This window comes from Oncorhynchus mykiss, chromosome 5, assembly GCF_013265735.2.
Source record: "Oncorhynchus mykiss isolate Arlee chromosome 5, USDA_OmykA_1.1, whole genome shotgun sequence".
Lineage (NCBI taxonomy): Eukaryota > Metazoa > Chordata > Actinopteri > Salmoniformes > Salmonidae > Oncorhynchus > Oncorhynchus mykiss.
Window position 1 is genome coordinate 35,698,078 of NC_048569.1, and position 19,256 is coordinate 35,717,333.

Genomic DNA, 19,256 nt, shown 5'->3' on the forward strand with positions numbered 1-19,256 from the left:
AGAGGCGACCAGAGGACAGGTGTATTGTAGAAGCCTCTCTCCTTTACTGCTGTGCTACTGACTCCCCTGTCACCTGCAATGCTACTTATGTACTACTGACCCCACAGATAGGTATGTGTGTGCATGTGAGCACGCATGTACGTGTGCGTGTGGACCAGTGGAGGCTCCTCAGAGGAGAAAGGGGAGGACTGTCCTCAACAGTGAATTTCAGAAAATTTTTAATATTGAAACATTTAAAAAGTTATCATTTTTAGATGACACTATACTAACTATATTCACATCACCAAATAATTGATTAAAACACACTACACTTGCAATGAAGGTCTACAGTAGCCGCAACATCACTCTGTAGGGTAGCACCATGGTGTAGCCGGAGGACAGCTAGTTTCCGTCCTCCTCTGGTTACATTGACTTCAATACAAAACCTAGGAGGCTCATGGTTCTCACCCCCTTCCATAGACTTACATAGTAATTATGACAACCTCCAGAGGAATCCTCCAAACTGTCAGAGCTCTTGCAGCATGAACTGACATGTTGTCCACCCAATCAAAGGATCAGAGAATGAATCTAGTACTGAAAGCATAAGCTATAGCTAGCTAGCACTGAAGTTCATAAAATGTGGTGAGTAGTTGACTCAAGGAGAGAGAGAAAACAATAGTTCAACAGTTTTGAACAAATGAATTTATTAAAAAAATAATGAGAAGCAAGAGAGAGAGAGAAAGAGCAAGATTTTGTATTTTTTTCATTTTCACTTACCTAGCTAGTTTAGCCTACTCAAACACCCTGCTCAAACAGAGATAAATACTATGTTAGCTAGCTGGCTATGGTAGCTAGCTGGCTATTGCTATCCAACACTGGAACTCTTCGAAGTCAAGGTAAGCTTTTGGTTTTATTAATTTATTGCCCGCCAGTGTAACTGCTAAACTCCTTGCTGACTGTACACTGTAATGCATGATTGTAGCGAGTTTACTAACACCTTAGTTCTAGTAGCTATGTTGACTATGACGTTATTTAATATGGTGACAACGATGTAGGATGTGTGTAGCGGTTAGTGGTTATAATGTGAAGGTTTGGTTTGGAAAGGTTTTTTCATCTGGTCACAGACAGCTGATGTGTTGTGCACGGAAGTCTACAAGCGCAGGGAAAAGTTGAGAAGAGGGGAGTGCGTAGATGCGAGAAGCAATTCTACAATGATCAAAAGGATCATGCTGTTTGTACGTGGCTGCAATGAAAGTGAACCCTGTTTGCGTGGGTGTTTTCAGTCCGCCGATTCTGTTGTAAAAACATATCTTAAACGGAAGCAAAAGGAACAAAATATGAGAAATGTACCTGAATGTGTCCTATAGAAAAATCTTGCTTGCAACTGTTGGACAAATGATTACACACTAGATCAGCTAGAGGCAACAAGAGTGTGCAAGGCAGTGTCGAATGTGTCAATGTCTGTCACCTTGATGACTCAAATTTCTCTCGACCTGTGCTCCTACATTGTAAGCTTTCATTCATAGGCTAGGTTGTAGCAAGCTCATGATGTGTATAGGTAAAATTCAACTATCATGTAGTAGCCTAAATCTGTCGATGTTACATTGAGCTGGGTTAATTGTATATGAATGACAGTCATCCAATGTGCTGTAGTAGAAATAAGGCCAAGCTCATAAAAAAATATTGTTGTCCCTCATCTTAAACGGCACGAACCACCACTGGTGTGTTGGTTAATAGTGTGTTTGAGACAATGCAAAGCATGTGCTTTATGGCAAACAAAGGGTAATTGAAAGGGAAATCAACAGTTGCTACATCCATTTTTGGACTTATAAATTAATTATATGTACCCATTGATTCTTGAAGAATGTACAGTAACTTATGCCTCATGAGCTTAGTTCAACTGTTGTACCCTATCAGAACCCCAAATATAAGCTTGTTTTATGTTTGTGAATAAACACAATATAGCATAAAAACGATCATTTTGATATCATGGTTGGTCAGTCCTTGCATCCATAGCTCTGTCTAGGAATTTGAGAATGGTTGCATTTCTCCAAACCCATCCCTCAGCTTTTTACCAAAACAGTGGCAGGCAGGCAGTAGCTTTGTTATTGTTTCTACTTCTGATTGACGCTTTAACGATCAGCTGAACCGAAAATACTTAGAAGGAAAAACAAATCCTTTAAAAGACAACTTGTAAGCCACTCCACTTTCAGAACTACACTAACCCTAGTCCTAATGGAAACGGCTGATTGATAAAACTCTGAAAGTAGGTGACTACTTGAACTGTGAAAGTGCTGTGGCAGCAGGTGAATTGTGGACTCCTGGGAGAAAGAGCACACCAAAGAGCATACAGGAAAAACAATAATATTGGGTTTTTGATAGAACACAACCATTAGGAAGGGTTTATTGGCTGTAGTGTTTAATGGGGAAATATAGTAATACTAGCATTAAATGTATGTTAATGGCCATGGCTGTTGACTGTAAGCCCAGTCCATGAACTCTTCTGTCAATATTAAGACTTATTTCCACAAGGAAACACATTCTGAATCAAGGTAACAGTCAATCAAAAAGGTACTTTCTTCACAAAACGACCTCACTCACAGAGTAAACACACAGATAGTGGGTTAATGATTACTCTGCCCCTCCTCCATTCCTCTTCAGGTTGCTGGTGAAGACTTGAGTGTGCGTGTGATAAGGGGCTATCCATAAAATTGTATTAATCTCTCTCATCACAGCTTCGAACAATCTTGCTCACATACATTTACATCAGCCATTAGTCTCTACAGGTATATAACATTTACAATGTCACTGTATGATCTTACCCTTGTACTGCTCCAAGGGTTGGGTAGGTTACTTTTTCAATGTAATCCGTTACCTGTCCAAAATTGTAATCAGTAACGTAACTTTTGGATTACCCAAACTCAGTAATGTAATCTGATTACATAAAGTTATTTTTAGATTACTTTCCCCTTAAGAGGCAATTGAACATCTATTGCAGGATAAATACACATTAAAGTTTACATAGCTGGCCATATATGGATGTACAATTTCACTTTATGGGTTGGTTATGTAGGCTTCTTCTAACCCATCGCTTTTTACTACCTATAATAATACAATTAAATTATATCTTTACATTCAAAACCAGTCTATCAGAATTCCAGTCATTCCAATAAATGTTATACCCCTTCATCTTCAAGAATAGGACTTGGAAATATGGTATATATAGATTAGCCAAGTTGTTTTACCTGAGTATATCCCCAAAACGAAGGATTTATTCATCTGTTATTTATGATTTTGTTGTCATGGAAGACTGATTGGACTCATTGATTTGAGTTGAAAAATAAATGCTGCGCTCATGGAGTGGCATGCTTTATGCACTACTGAAAAGTGCTATTAACATGTGAAAAATGTATGCCTTATGCTGCATTTGCTATAGGCCTATTGTTTAACTTTTTGTTAATGCCTATTTGATATCTTGATAATATGCAGCTGTTTAATGGGTAAATCCAAAGATGAAACAATAACAAAACGGTCGCCCCGACCTCTGCTTTGGTAAAAAGCCAGGATGGGCCTGGAGAAATGTAGCCACTCTGAGATGAATAGACAGAGCTATAGATGCAAGGACCAACGTTATAAATTAGATATATACTACCGTTCAAAAGTTTAGGGTCAGTTACAAATGTCCTAGTTTCTTAAAGAAAAGTACATTTTTTGTCCATTAAAATAACATCAAATGTATCCGAAATACAGTGTAGACATTGTTAACGTTGTAAATGACTATTGTAGCTGGAAACGGCAGATTTCTTATGAAATATCTACATAGGCGTACAGAGGTCCATTATCAGCAACCATCACTCCTGTGTTTCAATGGCACGTTGTGTTAGCTAATCCAAGTTTATCATTTTAAAAGGCTTATTGAGCATTAGAAAACCCTTTTGCAATTACGTTAGCCCAGCTGAAAAATGTTGTCCTGATTAAAGAAGCAATAAAACTGGCCTTCTTTAGACTAGTTGAGTATCTGGAGAATCAGCATTTGTGGGTTCGATTACCGGCTCAAAATGGCCAGAAACAAAGAATTTTCTTCTGAAACTCATCAGTCTACTCTTGTCCTGAGAAATGAAGGCTATTCCATGCAAGAAATTGCCAAGAAACTGAAGATCTGGTACAACGCTGTGTACTACTCCCTTCCCTTCACCTAAACAGAATAGAAAGAGGAGTGGGAGGCCCAGGTGCACAACTGAGCAAGAAGGCAAGTACATTAGTGTCTAGTTTCAGAAACAGACACCTCACAAAATAGTACCCTCAAAACACCAATCTCAACAGTGAAAAGGCGACTCCAGGATGCTGGCTTTCTAGGCAGAGTTCCTCTGTCCAGTGTCTGTGTTCATTTTGTCCATCTTAATATTTTCTTTTTATTGGCCAGTCTGAGATATGGCTTTTTCTTTGCAACTCTGCCTAGAAGGCCAGCATCCCAGAGTCGCCTTTTTACTGTTGACGTTGAGACTGGTGTTTTGCGGGGACTATTTAATGAAGCTGCCAGTTGAGGACTTGTGAGGCATCTTGTTTCTCAAACTAGCCACTATTGTACTTGTCCTCTTGCTCAGTTGTGTAATCTGATTACAATATTTTTGCTGGTAACGTTATGGGTTAGTTACGCATTTTTTTGTAATCCCTTACATGTAACGGATTACATTTTACTCCCCAACCTTGAATGCTCCTATATCATCATCACCTGATGCTTCTTCTCTGACCCTGAGCTTCTATCTTAGCAATTTCAAAGCCTGAACTATGCCCAACCTCACTCCTCCCTGAGATGATCAAGATAAGCCTGTACCAATATAAAAGACTGACAATTTAATTGATAGAACATGATTATTTTCGACTTCTTTCATCCTTGTATTCCTTGTAGTGGGATGTTTGTTATACCAGTCTCAGCATAGACCTATAAATCAATGATAAAGTCAAAAGATTGCAAAAAAAAAAATCCCTTTAATGGGGCTGTTACGTTATTATGGACCCTGTAGTCGGGAGGGTAAAAGTACCAGAAACAACCACCAGGCAAGTATCGAGTCTGGAGCTTAACATGGTAAAATGCAGCACAACAAAGAGCCAGGAAGGTTAAAAAAAAAAATTTAACAAAAAAAAAAGTGGTAAAACAAGCCAGGGTGGTGTTCAATTGGGCATATAGAATCAAAAACATTTGCAACAGAAAACTAAAATGGGTCGGTCATATTACACCTACTACTAACCTACTGTCCATTTCACTTCAATAGAAGTGTGCAGCTAATTCATTGGAAATGTATACTGCACCAAGACCCCATTCTGACTTTGTCCATCAGGGGGAGGAATACAATGAGAACATTCTCACAAAAAACACAATACACAGTGAACTAAATGTGTGTGTGCGTGTGTGTAATACAGAGATAATCTGAATAATTAAATACACGTACAGCAGGAAACATCATGACCAAATAGCTCATGACCGCAGGGCCACAGATTCACTCATGGCGACTGATGCGCATGCTGTTCATCCAAGCATTCACACAGACCAGGGTATAAACCCACAAGTTCCCAGGGTAGGTAATGTTTTAATGGCATTCTTTTAATGACCACACATTATTCATAATAATAAACAAATGTACTTGCACAACTGAAAACTCCAGACACTGTCCCATCAACCTTCAAAAGGTGGACATTTCAAAATGGTATGATTGCTGGCACACACATTCACAGGGGCTAGCAATGCACACAGAGATCAGAGGGCAGAGTGGAAAGGGCAACAGACAGGAAATAGAGAGGAGGAACAACAGACAGACATCTTACAGTGACAGGGGGCATAGAAAGGGTTCAAGTCAAGGAGGAGATCACAACCACATTCTGGTCAATAGTAACATTTCCACTATGCTGTGTAACGTAATGAAATACATTTTCCCTAATTAGAATTACAGACATCCACTCATGATCGATACTAAATTGTCCTCACGAGAACATCCTGTGGAAATGTCACTTGAATACCAACTAGTCAGTTAATTATCAGCAACTATGGAAGGGAGGGGATGAAATGGATCGAAGCAGAAAAAATACCACCTAGCGCACAGGAAGTGGGCCAGGGACAGAAAGCCTTGGAGGACAGAAAAGAGGGAGAGAGTTGAGGAGGACAGTATGAGAGGGTGAATGCAGCAAGGGAAGAGGTGAGAATGTAGGACAAAAACGACAGGCCACTAGAGAACAGATTATTCCTGATGAGGCCTTAATTGAGCATGATAATGGCACAAAGAGACAAAGAGGCGAGCGATGAGGAAGAGATTAGAGAACAAAAGATCTGAAACTAGTAAAGAATGTGAGGGGGGGGGCAGTGGGAAGGGGAGTGGCTAACTCTAGCTAAAGACTATCAGGGGTTAAGAGGAGGTGGTCTCAGGGTTGGGCCTCTCCCCCCTCGCTGTCCTGCTGGTCGCTGGTCCACAGGGTCAGGTTGTCCCGCAGCAGTTGCATGATGAGGGTGGAGTCCTTATAGGAGTCCTCGTTCAGATTGTCCAGGTGTCCGATGGCCTCATCAAAGGCCTCCTTGGCCAGCTTGCAGGCCTCCTCGGGGGCGTTTTGGATCTCATAGTAGAACACAGAGAAGTTGAGGGCCAGACCTAGGCGGATGGGGTGGGTGGCCGCCATGCTCTTGCTGATCTCGTAGGCCTCCTTGTAGGCTCCCTCGGAGGACTCCACGGCGGAGGTCTTCTTCTCGGCCGTGGCCACCTCGGCCAGGTAGCGGTAGTAGTCACCCTTCATCTTCAGGTAGAACACCTTGCTCTCCAGCTGGTCTTCTCCGCAGCTCTTGATGAGGAACTGGTCGAGCAGGTTGAGCACGTCCTGGCAGACCGTCTCCAGCTCCTTCTCGATGGTCTCCCGGTAGGCCTTCACCAGCTCCAGCTTCTTGTCGTTGCCGTCGGCCATGGCCCTCTGCTCGATGCTGGAGGTGACGCGCCAGGAGGACCGCCGGGCCCCCACCACGTTCTTGTAGGCCACGGAGAGCAGGTTGCGGTCATCGTTACTCAGAGGCTCACTCAGCTCAGTCACCTGGTGAGGACATAGAAGTGTTGCAAAGAATGGTGTCAGGATGTGAAAATGCTACCGTATCATAAACCTTCCATAAATTAAAATAAATGTACCATTGACCTAACATTCCTATCCTGAATAAAAGCTCTATAAATTGACCAATGACAAAGGTGTGACGTTGCAGGGTGCATGCATGCCTAGCTGGAGAAAGCCTAGACTGTGCTGTATTTGTGGCTGAAGCTGTGCTTGATTCTTAACTGTGAATATAAAACCCTATTTTTTTTATATAAAGGTGCTTGTCTTATGCCTTTTGAGAAACAGGCTACATTTAAGTCATACGCTGAATATGTATCCATCATCGTCGATCCATCAAACTGCAGCCATTTCCACCCTTGCAGACAGGTTTGTGGGTGCGTTAAAGGAGCAAAACCTGGTCGTTTATAAACTTCCAGCATCATATTTGTTCGTAATTGAATTAATTGTACCTCTGTCTGGCATACATTTGACGACTATTCTGTATATTAGTCTATTACAGGAAAGGTCAAAAAAACAGCTTTCAAGCTTGGAATATATCTAGTTTTATTCAATCGGCCCAAAGTGCTTTAGTGAACGAACGCACCCAACGTGTGTCCCTGTTCAGCCTCTAGGCTAGTGCTGCTACTACTGCATCATAGACAAGCCGTAGCCACGAAACCAGACCACCACCAGTTTCATTGTTAGCTCAGCTAGCTCTTTAGCTACCACATTCACTTCTAAAAAATATATATGGCAAAATAACATAGCAAAAGAAGCAAACTAGCCAACCTTGGTATTGTGTGCACCAGGTTACACATTGATTTATGATAATGCACAGAATTCTGGAAATGATTTATTAGATTAAGACGATAATCCCAGTTACTATAGTTAGTTAGCTAGTTAGCAAGAGGCTACATTGTCTGACTAGTGAATAATGTAATATTAGATTACCTTTGTTACAAACTGATATGAATTACTGTCACATTTGGCCATTCTTCCAAGTGAGCTGCATTGCACATTATGCAAAATGATGTCTACCTGTTTCATCGCTGAGGCCATGTCATCGTACCGCTCCGCCTGCTCAGCCATACGGGCTCTCTGGATCAGTTGCTCTCTATCTGCCATTGTCGCTGTTGATGTGCCGAAGGTCGGGTAGTCAGTTCCAAGATACGGGAGGCTATTGACGATAGCTAGGTGTATTCGAAAGCAATGTGTATTTTCCCGATGACGTCCTACGATACACACAGCACATCAAATGTCACTGCGGATTATCTCTAAAAACCCACGTACAATACAAGCTAAACAATAGTGAAACAATGCGCTTTTTAATGCTGCCGAGGCGCAAATTAGAATTAAGATAATCAGTGGCTCCCCTCCAAGTCCTCGCTCCAACCCCTAACCGACTCTATCTCAACAACCGGTGGCTAACTAGCTACTGCGGCCTCCCACTGCTATCGACATGGGGTGCTGTTCCAAGAGTCCTGTCTATCCGGGGCGGGGGGGTGAAGGCTGCTGCTGATATTTCAAGATGACGTCACTTTCTAAAAATAGAAACGTACGCTGCAGGCGTGCACCTGCGCAGTGCAACGTACTGCATCGGTTGCAGCAACTGAGAGCGCGTGCGTGTAGGGTTGCAGCTAGCGTGACCTCACATATGGCATACAAGTAATGGTTCCAAGCATAGTAGGATGGAGATGTGAACATATAGGACATAAGTAGTGCCTTTCCTTACATCTACCCAGTCCCAAAGCCATGATAGCATTTATGCCAACCGCTGTAATGTACAAAACATGACACTGAAAGGTGCAGAAGACCTCTGTTTTGCTGACAAGTGTTCCCTCCCCTCATCCCTAAAAGAAAATCACTCCCCATTCCAACGTTGCATCATCTCTTCCCGGTAACTGGGCAGGAGGAGGAGTGTGTGACACACTTCTGTATATTATCAGGGATGTGATATTATTCCAAGAATATAGCAGAACATCTAGCTAGCAGCAGTGTTGGGGAGTCGTGAGCTAAATGTAACTAAAATATAAATGCAACAGGTAAAGTGTTGGTCCTATGTTTCATGAGCTAAAATAAAAAGATTGCAGAAATTTTACATACACACAAAAAACGTTACAAACGTTAAAATCGTAAAAAATGTTACATCCGTTAGTGAGGATTTCTCATTTGCCAAGATAATCTACCTACCTGACAGGAATGGCATATCAAGAAGCAGATTAAACAGCAAGATCATGGGCTCCTGAGTGGCGCAGCGGTTTAAGACACTGCATCTCACTGCTAGAGGCATCCCTACAGACCCTGGTTTGATTCCAGGCTGTATCACATCCGGCCGTGATTGGGAGTCCCATAGGGCAGCGCACAATTGGCCCAGCGTTGTCCTGGTTTGGGCGTCTTTGTAAATAAGAATTTATTCTTAACTGACTTGCCTAGTTAAAAAAATGAAACATTACACAGGTGCACCTTGTGCTGGGTACAATAGAAGGCCGCTCTATAATGTGCTGTTTTGTCACGTGCCACAGATGTCTACATTTTTGCAATAGGCATGCTGACTGCAGGAATGTCCACCTGAGCTGCTGCCAGAAAATTGAATGTTAAATTCTCCACCATAAGCAGTCGTTTTAGAGAATTTGTCAGTACGTCCAACCGGCCTCACAACCACAGACCACGTGTAACCACGGCAGCCCAGGACCTCCACATCTGGCTTTTTCACCTGTGGGATCATCTGACACCACCCACCCGGACAGCTGATGAAACGGAGGAGTCTGAAATAAAGCCCTTTTTCCCCCCCTTTTGTGGGGAAAAAGTAATTCTGACTGGTTGGGCCTGGCTCTCCAGTAGGTGGGCCTATGTACAATTTGCAGACTGCAGAAGCTTGGTGGTAGTTGAACTAAATTCAAATCTAGGTTGTGTTTTTTACTTTTTTGCCATGTAGCGGTGTAGCTAACTGAGATTCCCTCAAAATCTCAGTTAGTTCGTAGCAAGTTAGGAGAATTTAGGTTAAGGTTAGGACAAGGATTAGGGAAAATGGTCTCCTAACCTTTTACAAAGTAACTTTAGTTAAACTATATTTTTCTTAAGGGTAGCTTTAGTGTATCTTAACGTCTTCCAGTGTGAAGTAATTGGTAGCTTGGTAAACTATATTATCAGAGTAGCTTCCCCAACATCAGCTACCAGTCACTGAGAAGGGAAACTAGCATTATATTATCCCCATGCAATAAAACATCCTGAACAAACCCCATAACCTCTTGATATTTATTTTGTATTCATTTCTGCAACAAATTAATTCTCCTCAAAGTTTTAAATTTCACTAGTATCACTGCCTGGTATGGCAACTGCACCGTCCGCAACCGCAGGGCTCTCCAGAGGGTGGTGCAGTCTGCCCAACGCATTACCGGGCGCAAACTACCTGCCCTCCAGGACACCAACAGCACCCAATCTCACAGGAAGGCCAAAAAGATCATCAAGGACATCAGCCACCCAAGCCACGGCTTGTTCACCCCGCTATCATCCAGAAGGCGAGGTCAGTACAGGTGCATCAAAGCAGGGACCGAGAGACTGAAAAACAGCTTCTATCTCAACTGTTAAATAGCCATCACTAGCCAGCTTCCACCCGGTTACACAACCCTGAACATTAAAGGCTGCTGCCCTATATAAAGTTGAAGTCGGACGTTTACATACACCTTAGCCAAATACATTTAAACTCTGTTTTTTCACAATTCCTGACATTTTGTCCTAGTAAGAATTCCCTGTCTTAGGTCAGTTAGGACCACCACTTTATTTCAAGAATGTAAAATGTCAGAATAATAGTAGAGAGAATGATTTATTTCAGCTTTTATATCTTTCATCACATTCCCAGTGGGTCAGAAGTTTACAGGCCAACTTTTCAGGTAGCCTTTCACAAACTTCCCACAATAAGTTGGGTGAATTTTTGCCCATTCCTCCTGACAGAGCTGGTGTAACAGAGTCAGGTTTGTAGGCCTCCTTGCTCGCACACGCTTTTTCAGTTCTGCCCACACATTTTTTATATGATTGAGGTCAGGGCTTTGTGATGGCCACTCCAATACCTTGACTTTGTTGTCCTTAAGCCATTTTGTCACAACTTTATGAAGTATGCTTGGGGTCATTGTCCATTTGGAAGACCCATTTGCGACCAAGCTTTAACTTCCTGACTGATGTCTTGAGATCTTGCTTCAATATATCCACATCATTTTCCTACCTCATGATGTCATCTATTTTGCGAAGGGCACCAGTCCCTCCTGCAGCAAAGCACCCCCACAACATGATGCTGCCACCCCTGTGCTTCACGGTTGGGATGGTGTTCTTCGGCTTGCAAGCCTCCCGCTTTTTCCTCCAAACATTACAATGATCATTATGGCCAAACAGTTTCATCAGACCAGAGGACATTTCTCCAAAAAGTACCGTAGTCTGGCTTTTTATTGGCTGTTTTGGAGCAGTGACTTCTTCCTCGCTGAGCGGCCTTTCAGGTTATGTCGATATAGGACTCGTTTTACTGTGGATATCAATACTTTTGTACCGGTTTCCTCCAGCATCTTCACAAGGCACTTTTCTCACCAAAGTACGTTCATCTCTAGGAGACAGAGCGCTTCTCCTTCCTGAGCGGTATGCCGGCTGCATGGTCACATGGTGTTTATACTTGCATACTATTGTTTGTTCAGATGAATGTGGTACCTTCAGTCGTTTGGAAATTGCTCCCAAGGATGAACCAGACTTGGAGGTCTACAATTTATTTTGACTTTCCCATGATGTCAAGCAAAGAGGCACTGAGTTCAAAGGTAGGCCTTGAAATACTTCCACAGGTACACCTCCAATTGATTCAAATTATGTCAATTAGCCTATCAGAAGCTTCTAAAGCCATGACATCATTTTCTGGAATTTCCCAAGCTGTTTGAAGGAAGTCAACTCAGTGTATGTAAACTTCTGACCCACTGGAATTGCGACACAGTGAATTATAAGTGAAATAATCTGTCTGTAAATAATTGTTGGGAAAATTACTTGTGTCATGCACAAAGTAGATGTCCTAACCGACTTGCCAAAACTATAGTTTGTTAACAAAACATTTGTGCAGTGGTTGAAAAACAAGTTTTAATGACTCCAACCTAAGTGTATGTAAACTTCCAACTTCAACTGTACAGACTTGGAATTACCGGCCACTTTAACACTAGTCACTTTAATAATGTTTAAATAAAGTTTACATACTGCTTTACTCATCTCATATGTAAATACTGTATTCTATTCTACTGTATTTTATTCAATAACATCTGCTAAATATGTGTATGTGACCAATAAAATGTGATTTGATGTAGAGGCGTATACCAGGTTCAGATTAGTTATTTTATTATTCACTTGATGTGAAGAAAAAGTAGCAGCTTAGTAGCAGGACCAGAGTCTCTGCTCCTCATGCATAGTCTTCATGTTAACTGTCATAGCACTTGACCTGCCACCTTGACCTAGATGCAAAGCACAAGTCCTGCCACAGATGGGACATTGCACACTTATACAAGGTGTTGTTGAGGAGAATTCTTCCCAAAAACCTCAACACTGCAGCCACTACATTCCCATTTCAATAGATTTGTCTGTCTCTCTTTCTCAGTTTCACCTCTCCATCTCATCTTCATGGAGCACTAGCGTTCATTTTCTCCTGGCAGCTGTCCCAAAAGTTCACCAGCCTCTTGTCTTTGTTGGCGCAGAAGTCAGTGAAGTCTCTGAGCAGGCGGTCAGCCAGCTTCTCATCCCCAAGCACACCCGTCCTCCAAGCCTTGGTCAGCATGGTATTGTAGGCCCAGTAGTAACCCACCAGCTCTTCCGAGCCAAACAGGCCCTGACTGGCTGATGCTGTTGAATTCCTCCTCCTCCGCTGCTGCCCGCTAGAGTACTTCCTCTTGGAGTAGGGCAGCTGGAGGAACACTGTGCCTAGAGAGGGAGGTAGAAGGGGAGCAGGGAGGACAAAAAGAGAGAAAGAGGGACAGGAGAACAGTACTGTGAGGGAGGGTGTTAGCAATATCAAAGGGCATATTGAAAAAAAATGTGTGACAGAATTAGAAATTATGCTCATCTTTATGTTAATATGTGCCTACCTGTTACGTGGATGTATTGGGGTTTGTTCTCTGACGGGAAGTTGAAAGCAGAGGCAGAAAACTTGTCTTGGACAAAACCGAATCTGAGCGAGAGAGGTTAAGTGAGAGAATCTTTGGATAAATACCTAAAGCCCTTCGCAGCACAGAGTTTATTTATAGACATCTCCATCCCACGTTTACAGAGAACAACAAAAAAGTTTCACTGTCACACACCAGAGTGAAATGTGTAGTTTTACAGGGTCAGTCATAGTAGTGCGTCGCCCCTGGAGCAAATTAGGATTAAGAGGCTTGCGCAATGGTTTTTCACCTTGTCGGCTCGGGTATTCGAACATGCAACCTTTCGGGTTACTGGCCCAACGCTCTAACCGCTAAGCTACCTGCTGGCCTCTAAACTATGTATAGAGAATCACCTACCGGTATAGTATGGCTTCCTGAAAGAGCTGCATTCTATCCCAATACGTCTCTGGTTCAAACCCTGTCAAACAATTATCACAGGGGAATAATATTGACAAGCATGAACACCCAGCAACACCCAATAAGTTGTTTATGCATATGCCCCTGTACATTTACTTACAATCTATGTTAAAGACAGGTGCTCTATAAATGGAGACAAATTGTGTATAGTCATGGCCAAACGTTTTGAGAATGACACAAATATTAAATTTTCACAAAGTTTGCTGCTTTAGTGTCTTTAGATATTTTTTGTCAGATGGAATATGGAATACTGAAGTATAATTACAAGCATTTCATAAGTGTCAAAGGCTTTTATTGACAATTACATGAAGTTGATGCAAAGAGTCAATATTTACAGTGTTGACCCTTCTTTTTCAAGACCTCTGCAATCCGCCCTGCCATGCTGTCAATTAACTTCTGGGCCACATCCTGATTATGCAAGAATGGTTTGCCATCAATCAATTCTTGGAGTTTGTCAGAATTTGTCAGTTTTTGTTTGTCCACCCGCCTCTTGAGGATTGACCACAAGTTCTCAATAGGATTATGGTCTGGGGAGTTTCCTGGCCATGGACCCAAAATATCAATGTTTTGTTCCCCGAGCCACTTAGTTATCACTTTTGCTTTATGGAAAAGTGCTCCATCATGCTGGAAAAGGCATTGTTCGTCACCAAACTGTTCCTGGATGGTTGGGAGAAGTTGCTCCCGGAGGATGTGTTGGTACCATTCTATATTCATGGCTGTGTTCTTAGGCAAAATTGTGAGTGAGCCCACTCCTTGGCTGAGAAGCAACCCCACACATGATTGGTATCAGGATGCTTTACTGTTGGCATGACACAGGACTGATGGTAGCGCTCACCTTGTCTTCTCCGGACAAGCTTTTTTCCGGATGCCCCAAACAATCGGAAAGGGGATTCATCAGAGAAAATGACTTTACCCCAGTCCTCAGCAGTCCAATCCCTGTACCCTTTGCAGAATATCAGTCTGCCCCTGATGTTTTTCCTGGAGAGAAGTGGCTTCTTTGCTGCCCTTCTTGACACAAGACCATCCTCCAAAAGTCTTCGCCGCACTCACTCCTCTTGCCTGCTGCCATTCCTGAGCAAGCTCTGTACTGGTGGTGCCCCGATCCCGCATCTGAATCAACTTTAGGAGATGGTCCTGGTGCTTGCTGGACTTTCTTGGGCGCCCTGAAGCCTTCTTCACAACAATTGAACTGCTCTCCTTGAAGTTCTTGATGATCCGATAAATGGTTGATTTAGGTGCAATCTTACTGGCAGCAATATCCTTGCCTGTGAAGCCCTTTTTGTGCAAAGCAATGATGACGGCACGTGTTTCCTTGCAGGTAACCATGGATGACAGAGGAAGAACAATGATTCCAAGCACCACCCTCCTTTTGAAGTTTCCAGTCTGTTATTGGAACTCAATCAGCATGACAGAATGATCTCCAGCCTCCTCGTCAACACTCACACCTGTGTTAACGAGATAATAACTGACATGATGTCAGCTGGTCCTTTTGTGGCAGGGCTGAAATGCAGTGGAAATGTTTTTTGGGGATTCAGTTCATTTGCATGGCAAAGAGGGACTTTGCAATTAATTGCAATTCATCTGATCACTCTTCATAACATTCTGGAGTATATGCAAATTTCCATCATACAAACTGAGGCAGCAGACTGTGAAAATTAATATTTGTGTCATTCTCAAACTTTTGGCCACGACTGTACAATGACAGTGGTGTAAAAAGCTCCTAGTGTTTCCTCACCCTCAAACAGGTTGTCGCTGCCGTCCCTCAGCAGACGGTGGATGTGGAGAGGGATGAAGAGCTGGGCCCGCAGCGGGTCACCATATAGGTAGGAGGGTAGGGCAAAGGGCACCTCCAGGACGGGCACCAACAGGAACCCACAGGAGGCAGCCTTTCTGTGCCAGCCTTGGACCTGTCGAGATGGGAGTATGGTGGAGAGTCCAAGATAGACATGGTGGAGAGTCAAGATAAAGATGGGTCTTGTTGTCAAACTCTCTCGTCCAAGCAAGCATAATGTCATGTGTAGTGTTGTGATGTCGGGAATTAGTGAGCTGTTTTGAGACCTTATGGTTTAATTATTAGCTGGCATGCCTTGTATGACATCCTGAAATATTTAATTCAGCCGTTTACTACATATCTGTGGCAACATCAAGAAATGTGTCAGTAGGTCTTAAAAAGATCTTACATTAAATCATTCTGACAGGAATTCTTAATCTTAGTCTTAATGTGTCGAGTGCTGGACTAACTTTTTCCACTGGTGGCACTACCAAAGTTTTCGGTCGATGGCACTAGCACATGGTTTGGTCGCAACCAAATAAAATTGGGCTGTTTTTTTGGGAAGCATTTAGAAATGTAAATTCAAAACAGAGCATGATGAATGAACTGCGCATCGCAAACATTCAAACATTCAAGTCCAGTCAAAGGGTCACAAATGCGAGCATTTTGGTCACAGTTTGAAGCGCTGAGTGTCTCTAGTGAGTCAATGGACATTCCCCCTCTGTCTGTCTTTGTCTTACCATCTCAAAGAGAACAGCTGCAGTGACGGCCATCCAGTGCAGCTTGACCTCGAAGGCAGCGTTGAGGGAGAAGTTGCCATGGTAATAGCAGCTGCACCACTCGGTGCGGTCACTACGATTGTTAACGTCCACATCCAAGGTGGCTGTCTTCTGCTCTGGTACAGTGGCAGCTGAGGAGAGAGACAAGGAGGGAGGGGAGCGAGAGAGCAAGGGAGTAGAGGGACAGGCCCAGAGATCAGGCCCAAAGGGAGAGATGGTTGTAGAGATGGACAGGCAGGAAGAGGACATTTACATGGATATTATGAGATTAAGAGGGTGAGAGTTGCTGGAGTATACGGCACAAATGTTTGTGATGGAGTTAGAAACGTCACAAAGAATGTTAGTAAGTTATCGAAAGTCAGTGAAGCCACCATTTTCAACCATAGCATCCTCTCTTGCCCTGAAATACCTCTTATGCTCAGAATTTCTCTCCAGGGTTGGGGTCAATTCCATGTCAATTCAGGAAGTACACTGAAATTCCAATTCAATTTCTCTTCAACACCTTTCAGTTAGGACAATTTGGAATTTGTTTTACCTTCTGAATTGACTGAAATTGAAATGGAATTGACCCCAAACCTGTTCTGTACTGATTATGTGCTAATGATGCATACATTTAGAATGCTACTCCAAATTACATCACAATTCTTTAGAAATCATGATTTGTTTGTCCATATGGTTATTTAATTCTGAAAAGGTGAGTGTGTTATTTTTTAAAAATAGGCCTATAGGTTTTAAATGACCAGTACACTGTTAATCACTAGAGACAACACAAACATGGTCATCATGACAAACATACGCATACAATAAATTATTTCTACAGCTAGATTTTGGTGTCATTGTTTCATGATTTCCTGGAGAGGAACCATTGAGTTTATGTATAAATTACTTTATTTTAAGGTACTGAATGATGATTCACAACTCGTAATCTCACAGAAATGTGTCCAAATAAACCAGATTTTATGGGAGAAAAGTTTAGCATTTATGTTTTAAGCAATGTTGGGTATAATGACCATATCTGTTTTCTGAGCAGATGGGGGCATAGCCTACAGTTGGAGGTGTTTCTCTCCCCGTGTTAGACATTTTCATGGCAATAAGCTGGTTTATATAAACCAGAAATCAATTCCAAACTCATCAGTAATTTAAAGGGGCAATCCTTAGTTGAAACAATTACAAAGAGGTCACCCTGAATTGGAAAAAGCTGAGGGATGGGCCTGGAGAAATGTAACCACTCTCAAATGAATAGATAGAGCTATGGATGCAAGGATTGACCATCCAAGATATACAAATGATAGTTTCAACCATATTTTGAGGCTATACAGTGTTTTTTCACATTTACAAACAGAGAAAAACAAGCTTATATTTGGGGTTCTCATGGGGTATGACAGTTGAACTAAGCATGAGTCATTTAGAAGTTATATTCTTCCAGAATAAATGGGTATTTATCATTACGAAAGTGGCAGCATAAACAGCATAAACAACATCAAGTGGCAGCATAAACAAGTGGCAGCACAAACAGCATCAAATCACAGTTAGAAAAATCACAGTGAGACAGAGAAAGAAGGATTGGTCAAGAATCCCTAAACGCATTAACATTCTCACAACATTTTATAGATGAAACGTATTAAACAGTATAGAGACAGAAAGCAAAGAGGACAGTGCACTGCACACCACTGCACTACTGTACACAGCCACTGCTACCACAGCATGCACTAAACACTACCACACCAACTAGTTCTCTAATTGGACGGAAAAGAGAACTACCACACCGATTACTGCTCTAATTGGAAGAAGTAGATGCAAATCACATCCATCAGCGATCTGATTGGATGGAGTTGTTTTCAAATCAGTCAACAATGGCACGAGTACTACCATTAGATGTAATATGTACTGTACTTTACATACTGACATGCCAATTCAAGCTCCAATTGGAGGCAGAGGGGGTTGGGATGAGAATGGGAAGAGGTTTAGGTGTGCCACCAACCCAAGCTCTGCAAGCTGGAGTAGATAGATCACCAGCAATCACATGCAGCCCTGTTGCTGCCCGTATGGGGGATGGGTACTGAGGTCCAATGCCTTGTGTCACACAGAAGGAACAATGTCACCAGGATAATTATTAGTTCAGATGGCAAGTCATTGATTCAATGATGTGAGAGCAACATTGTGATGGTGAGAAATTCAAGTCATGGAAAGTACTTAATGAGTCAAATTGCTATTAGTATATAATGAATCATAGGCCAATTATTCAAACCTATGAATAAATTAGTGAGAGTTTGATGGTTTTGATGGATGTTTGTAAATTCCCTGAATGCCTCAATCAAATAGAATAGTAGCTCCTCAGTTATGGAATGGTAAGTTAGAGATCAGCTTTTAACAAGTTGCTAATGATTTTTGGGAACTTATTGTCAACAATACAAACCAAGTTAATGGAAAAATGTCTAACCGGATCTCAACCAACCATGTCCCAATCTGATGACCAAGTTAGCACAACTTCATATTTGCATACAGAGGCATGCAGGAATCTTGTCTGGTGGCTCTGTGTGACACCTGCTATGGGACCCTCCCTCCCAAACCCCTGAGGGCCTGTTCCAGGGTGTGTGTCTGACTGGAAGGGACAGGGGAGGCATGCTCATTCTGATTGTGGGGGAGATGCCCATTTTGGGGTGGGGTTGAGGTGGGTGGGCTGAGGCTCTGCTCTGGGGGAGGAGCAGCCTGTGTGTACCTAGCAGTGCTGCGGCCTGGCTGCGTCCTCCAAAGCTGCGGCTGAAGGAGCTGTGCCTACTTGCATAGGAGGCTGGCCGGCTGGGCAGCCAGGGCAGAAGGAAGGCCGGGAGGTCACAAGTTCGACGCTCCTCCAGGACGAAAGCCACCTCAAACCACTTCCTCTGAAACAGGGCAAAGTCCTCCAGGGCTGCCGTTGACCAGCCCTGTGCCACAGGAGGGGGCAGCTGGGATGTAGGGCCTGGAGTACAGTAGAGATGGAGAGATAGATGTATGGTTATTGAGTCTGGTTAGTTGTTCCCGAAATGAGAACAATCAATATCGGCATGACTGAGAATCAATGACTGGAAAGAAGTCAGTGTGTGGAGCAGGCAG

The 19,256-nt window shown here is 42.7% G+C and overlaps 2 protein-coding genes across 8 annotated transcripts in view; both read right to left on the bottom strand.

Moving 5' to 3' along the window:
* Positions 1-5,547: 5,547 nt before the first annotated feature.
* On the bottom strand, positions 5,548-8,479 carry ywhah (tyrosine 3-monooxygenase/tryptophan 5-monooxygenase activation protein, eta polypeptide). Its single transcript, NM_001124477.1, is given in 2 exon segments — positions 5,548-7,047; positions 8,080-8,479. Coding segments are annotated over 2 exon segments (741 nt in total). The 5' UTR covers positions 8,167-8,479; the 3' UTR covers positions 5,548-6,393.
* Positions 8,480-12,127: 3,648 nt separating this feature from the next.
* Positions 12,128-19,256, bottom strand: part of depdc5 (DEP domain containing 5, GATOR1 subcomplex subunit) — a 30,219-nt gene continuing 23,090 nt past the window's right edge. For 6 of the 7 annotated variants that reach the window (XM_036977357.1, XM_021602582.2, XM_036977354.1 and 3 more), the window contains 6 exons: positions 18,883-19,122; positions 16,125-16,294; positions 15,349-15,520; positions 13,554-13,614; positions 13,140-13,222; positions 12,128-12,975 (listed from right to left, as the gene is read on the bottom strand). In XM_036977357.1, coding sequence (XP_036833252.1) covers positions 12,677-12,975; positions 13,140-13,222; positions 13,554-13,614; positions 15,349-15,520; positions 16,125-16,294; positions 18,883-19,122 — 1,025 coding nt within the window. In that variant the 3' untranslated portion in view covers positions 12,128-12,676. The remainder of the gene's footprint in view (positions 12,976-13,139; positions 13,223-13,553; positions 13,615-15,348; positions 15,521-16,124; positions 16,295-18,882; positions 19,123-19,256) is intronic. The other variant, XM_036977358.1, reaches the window with a different exon arrangement.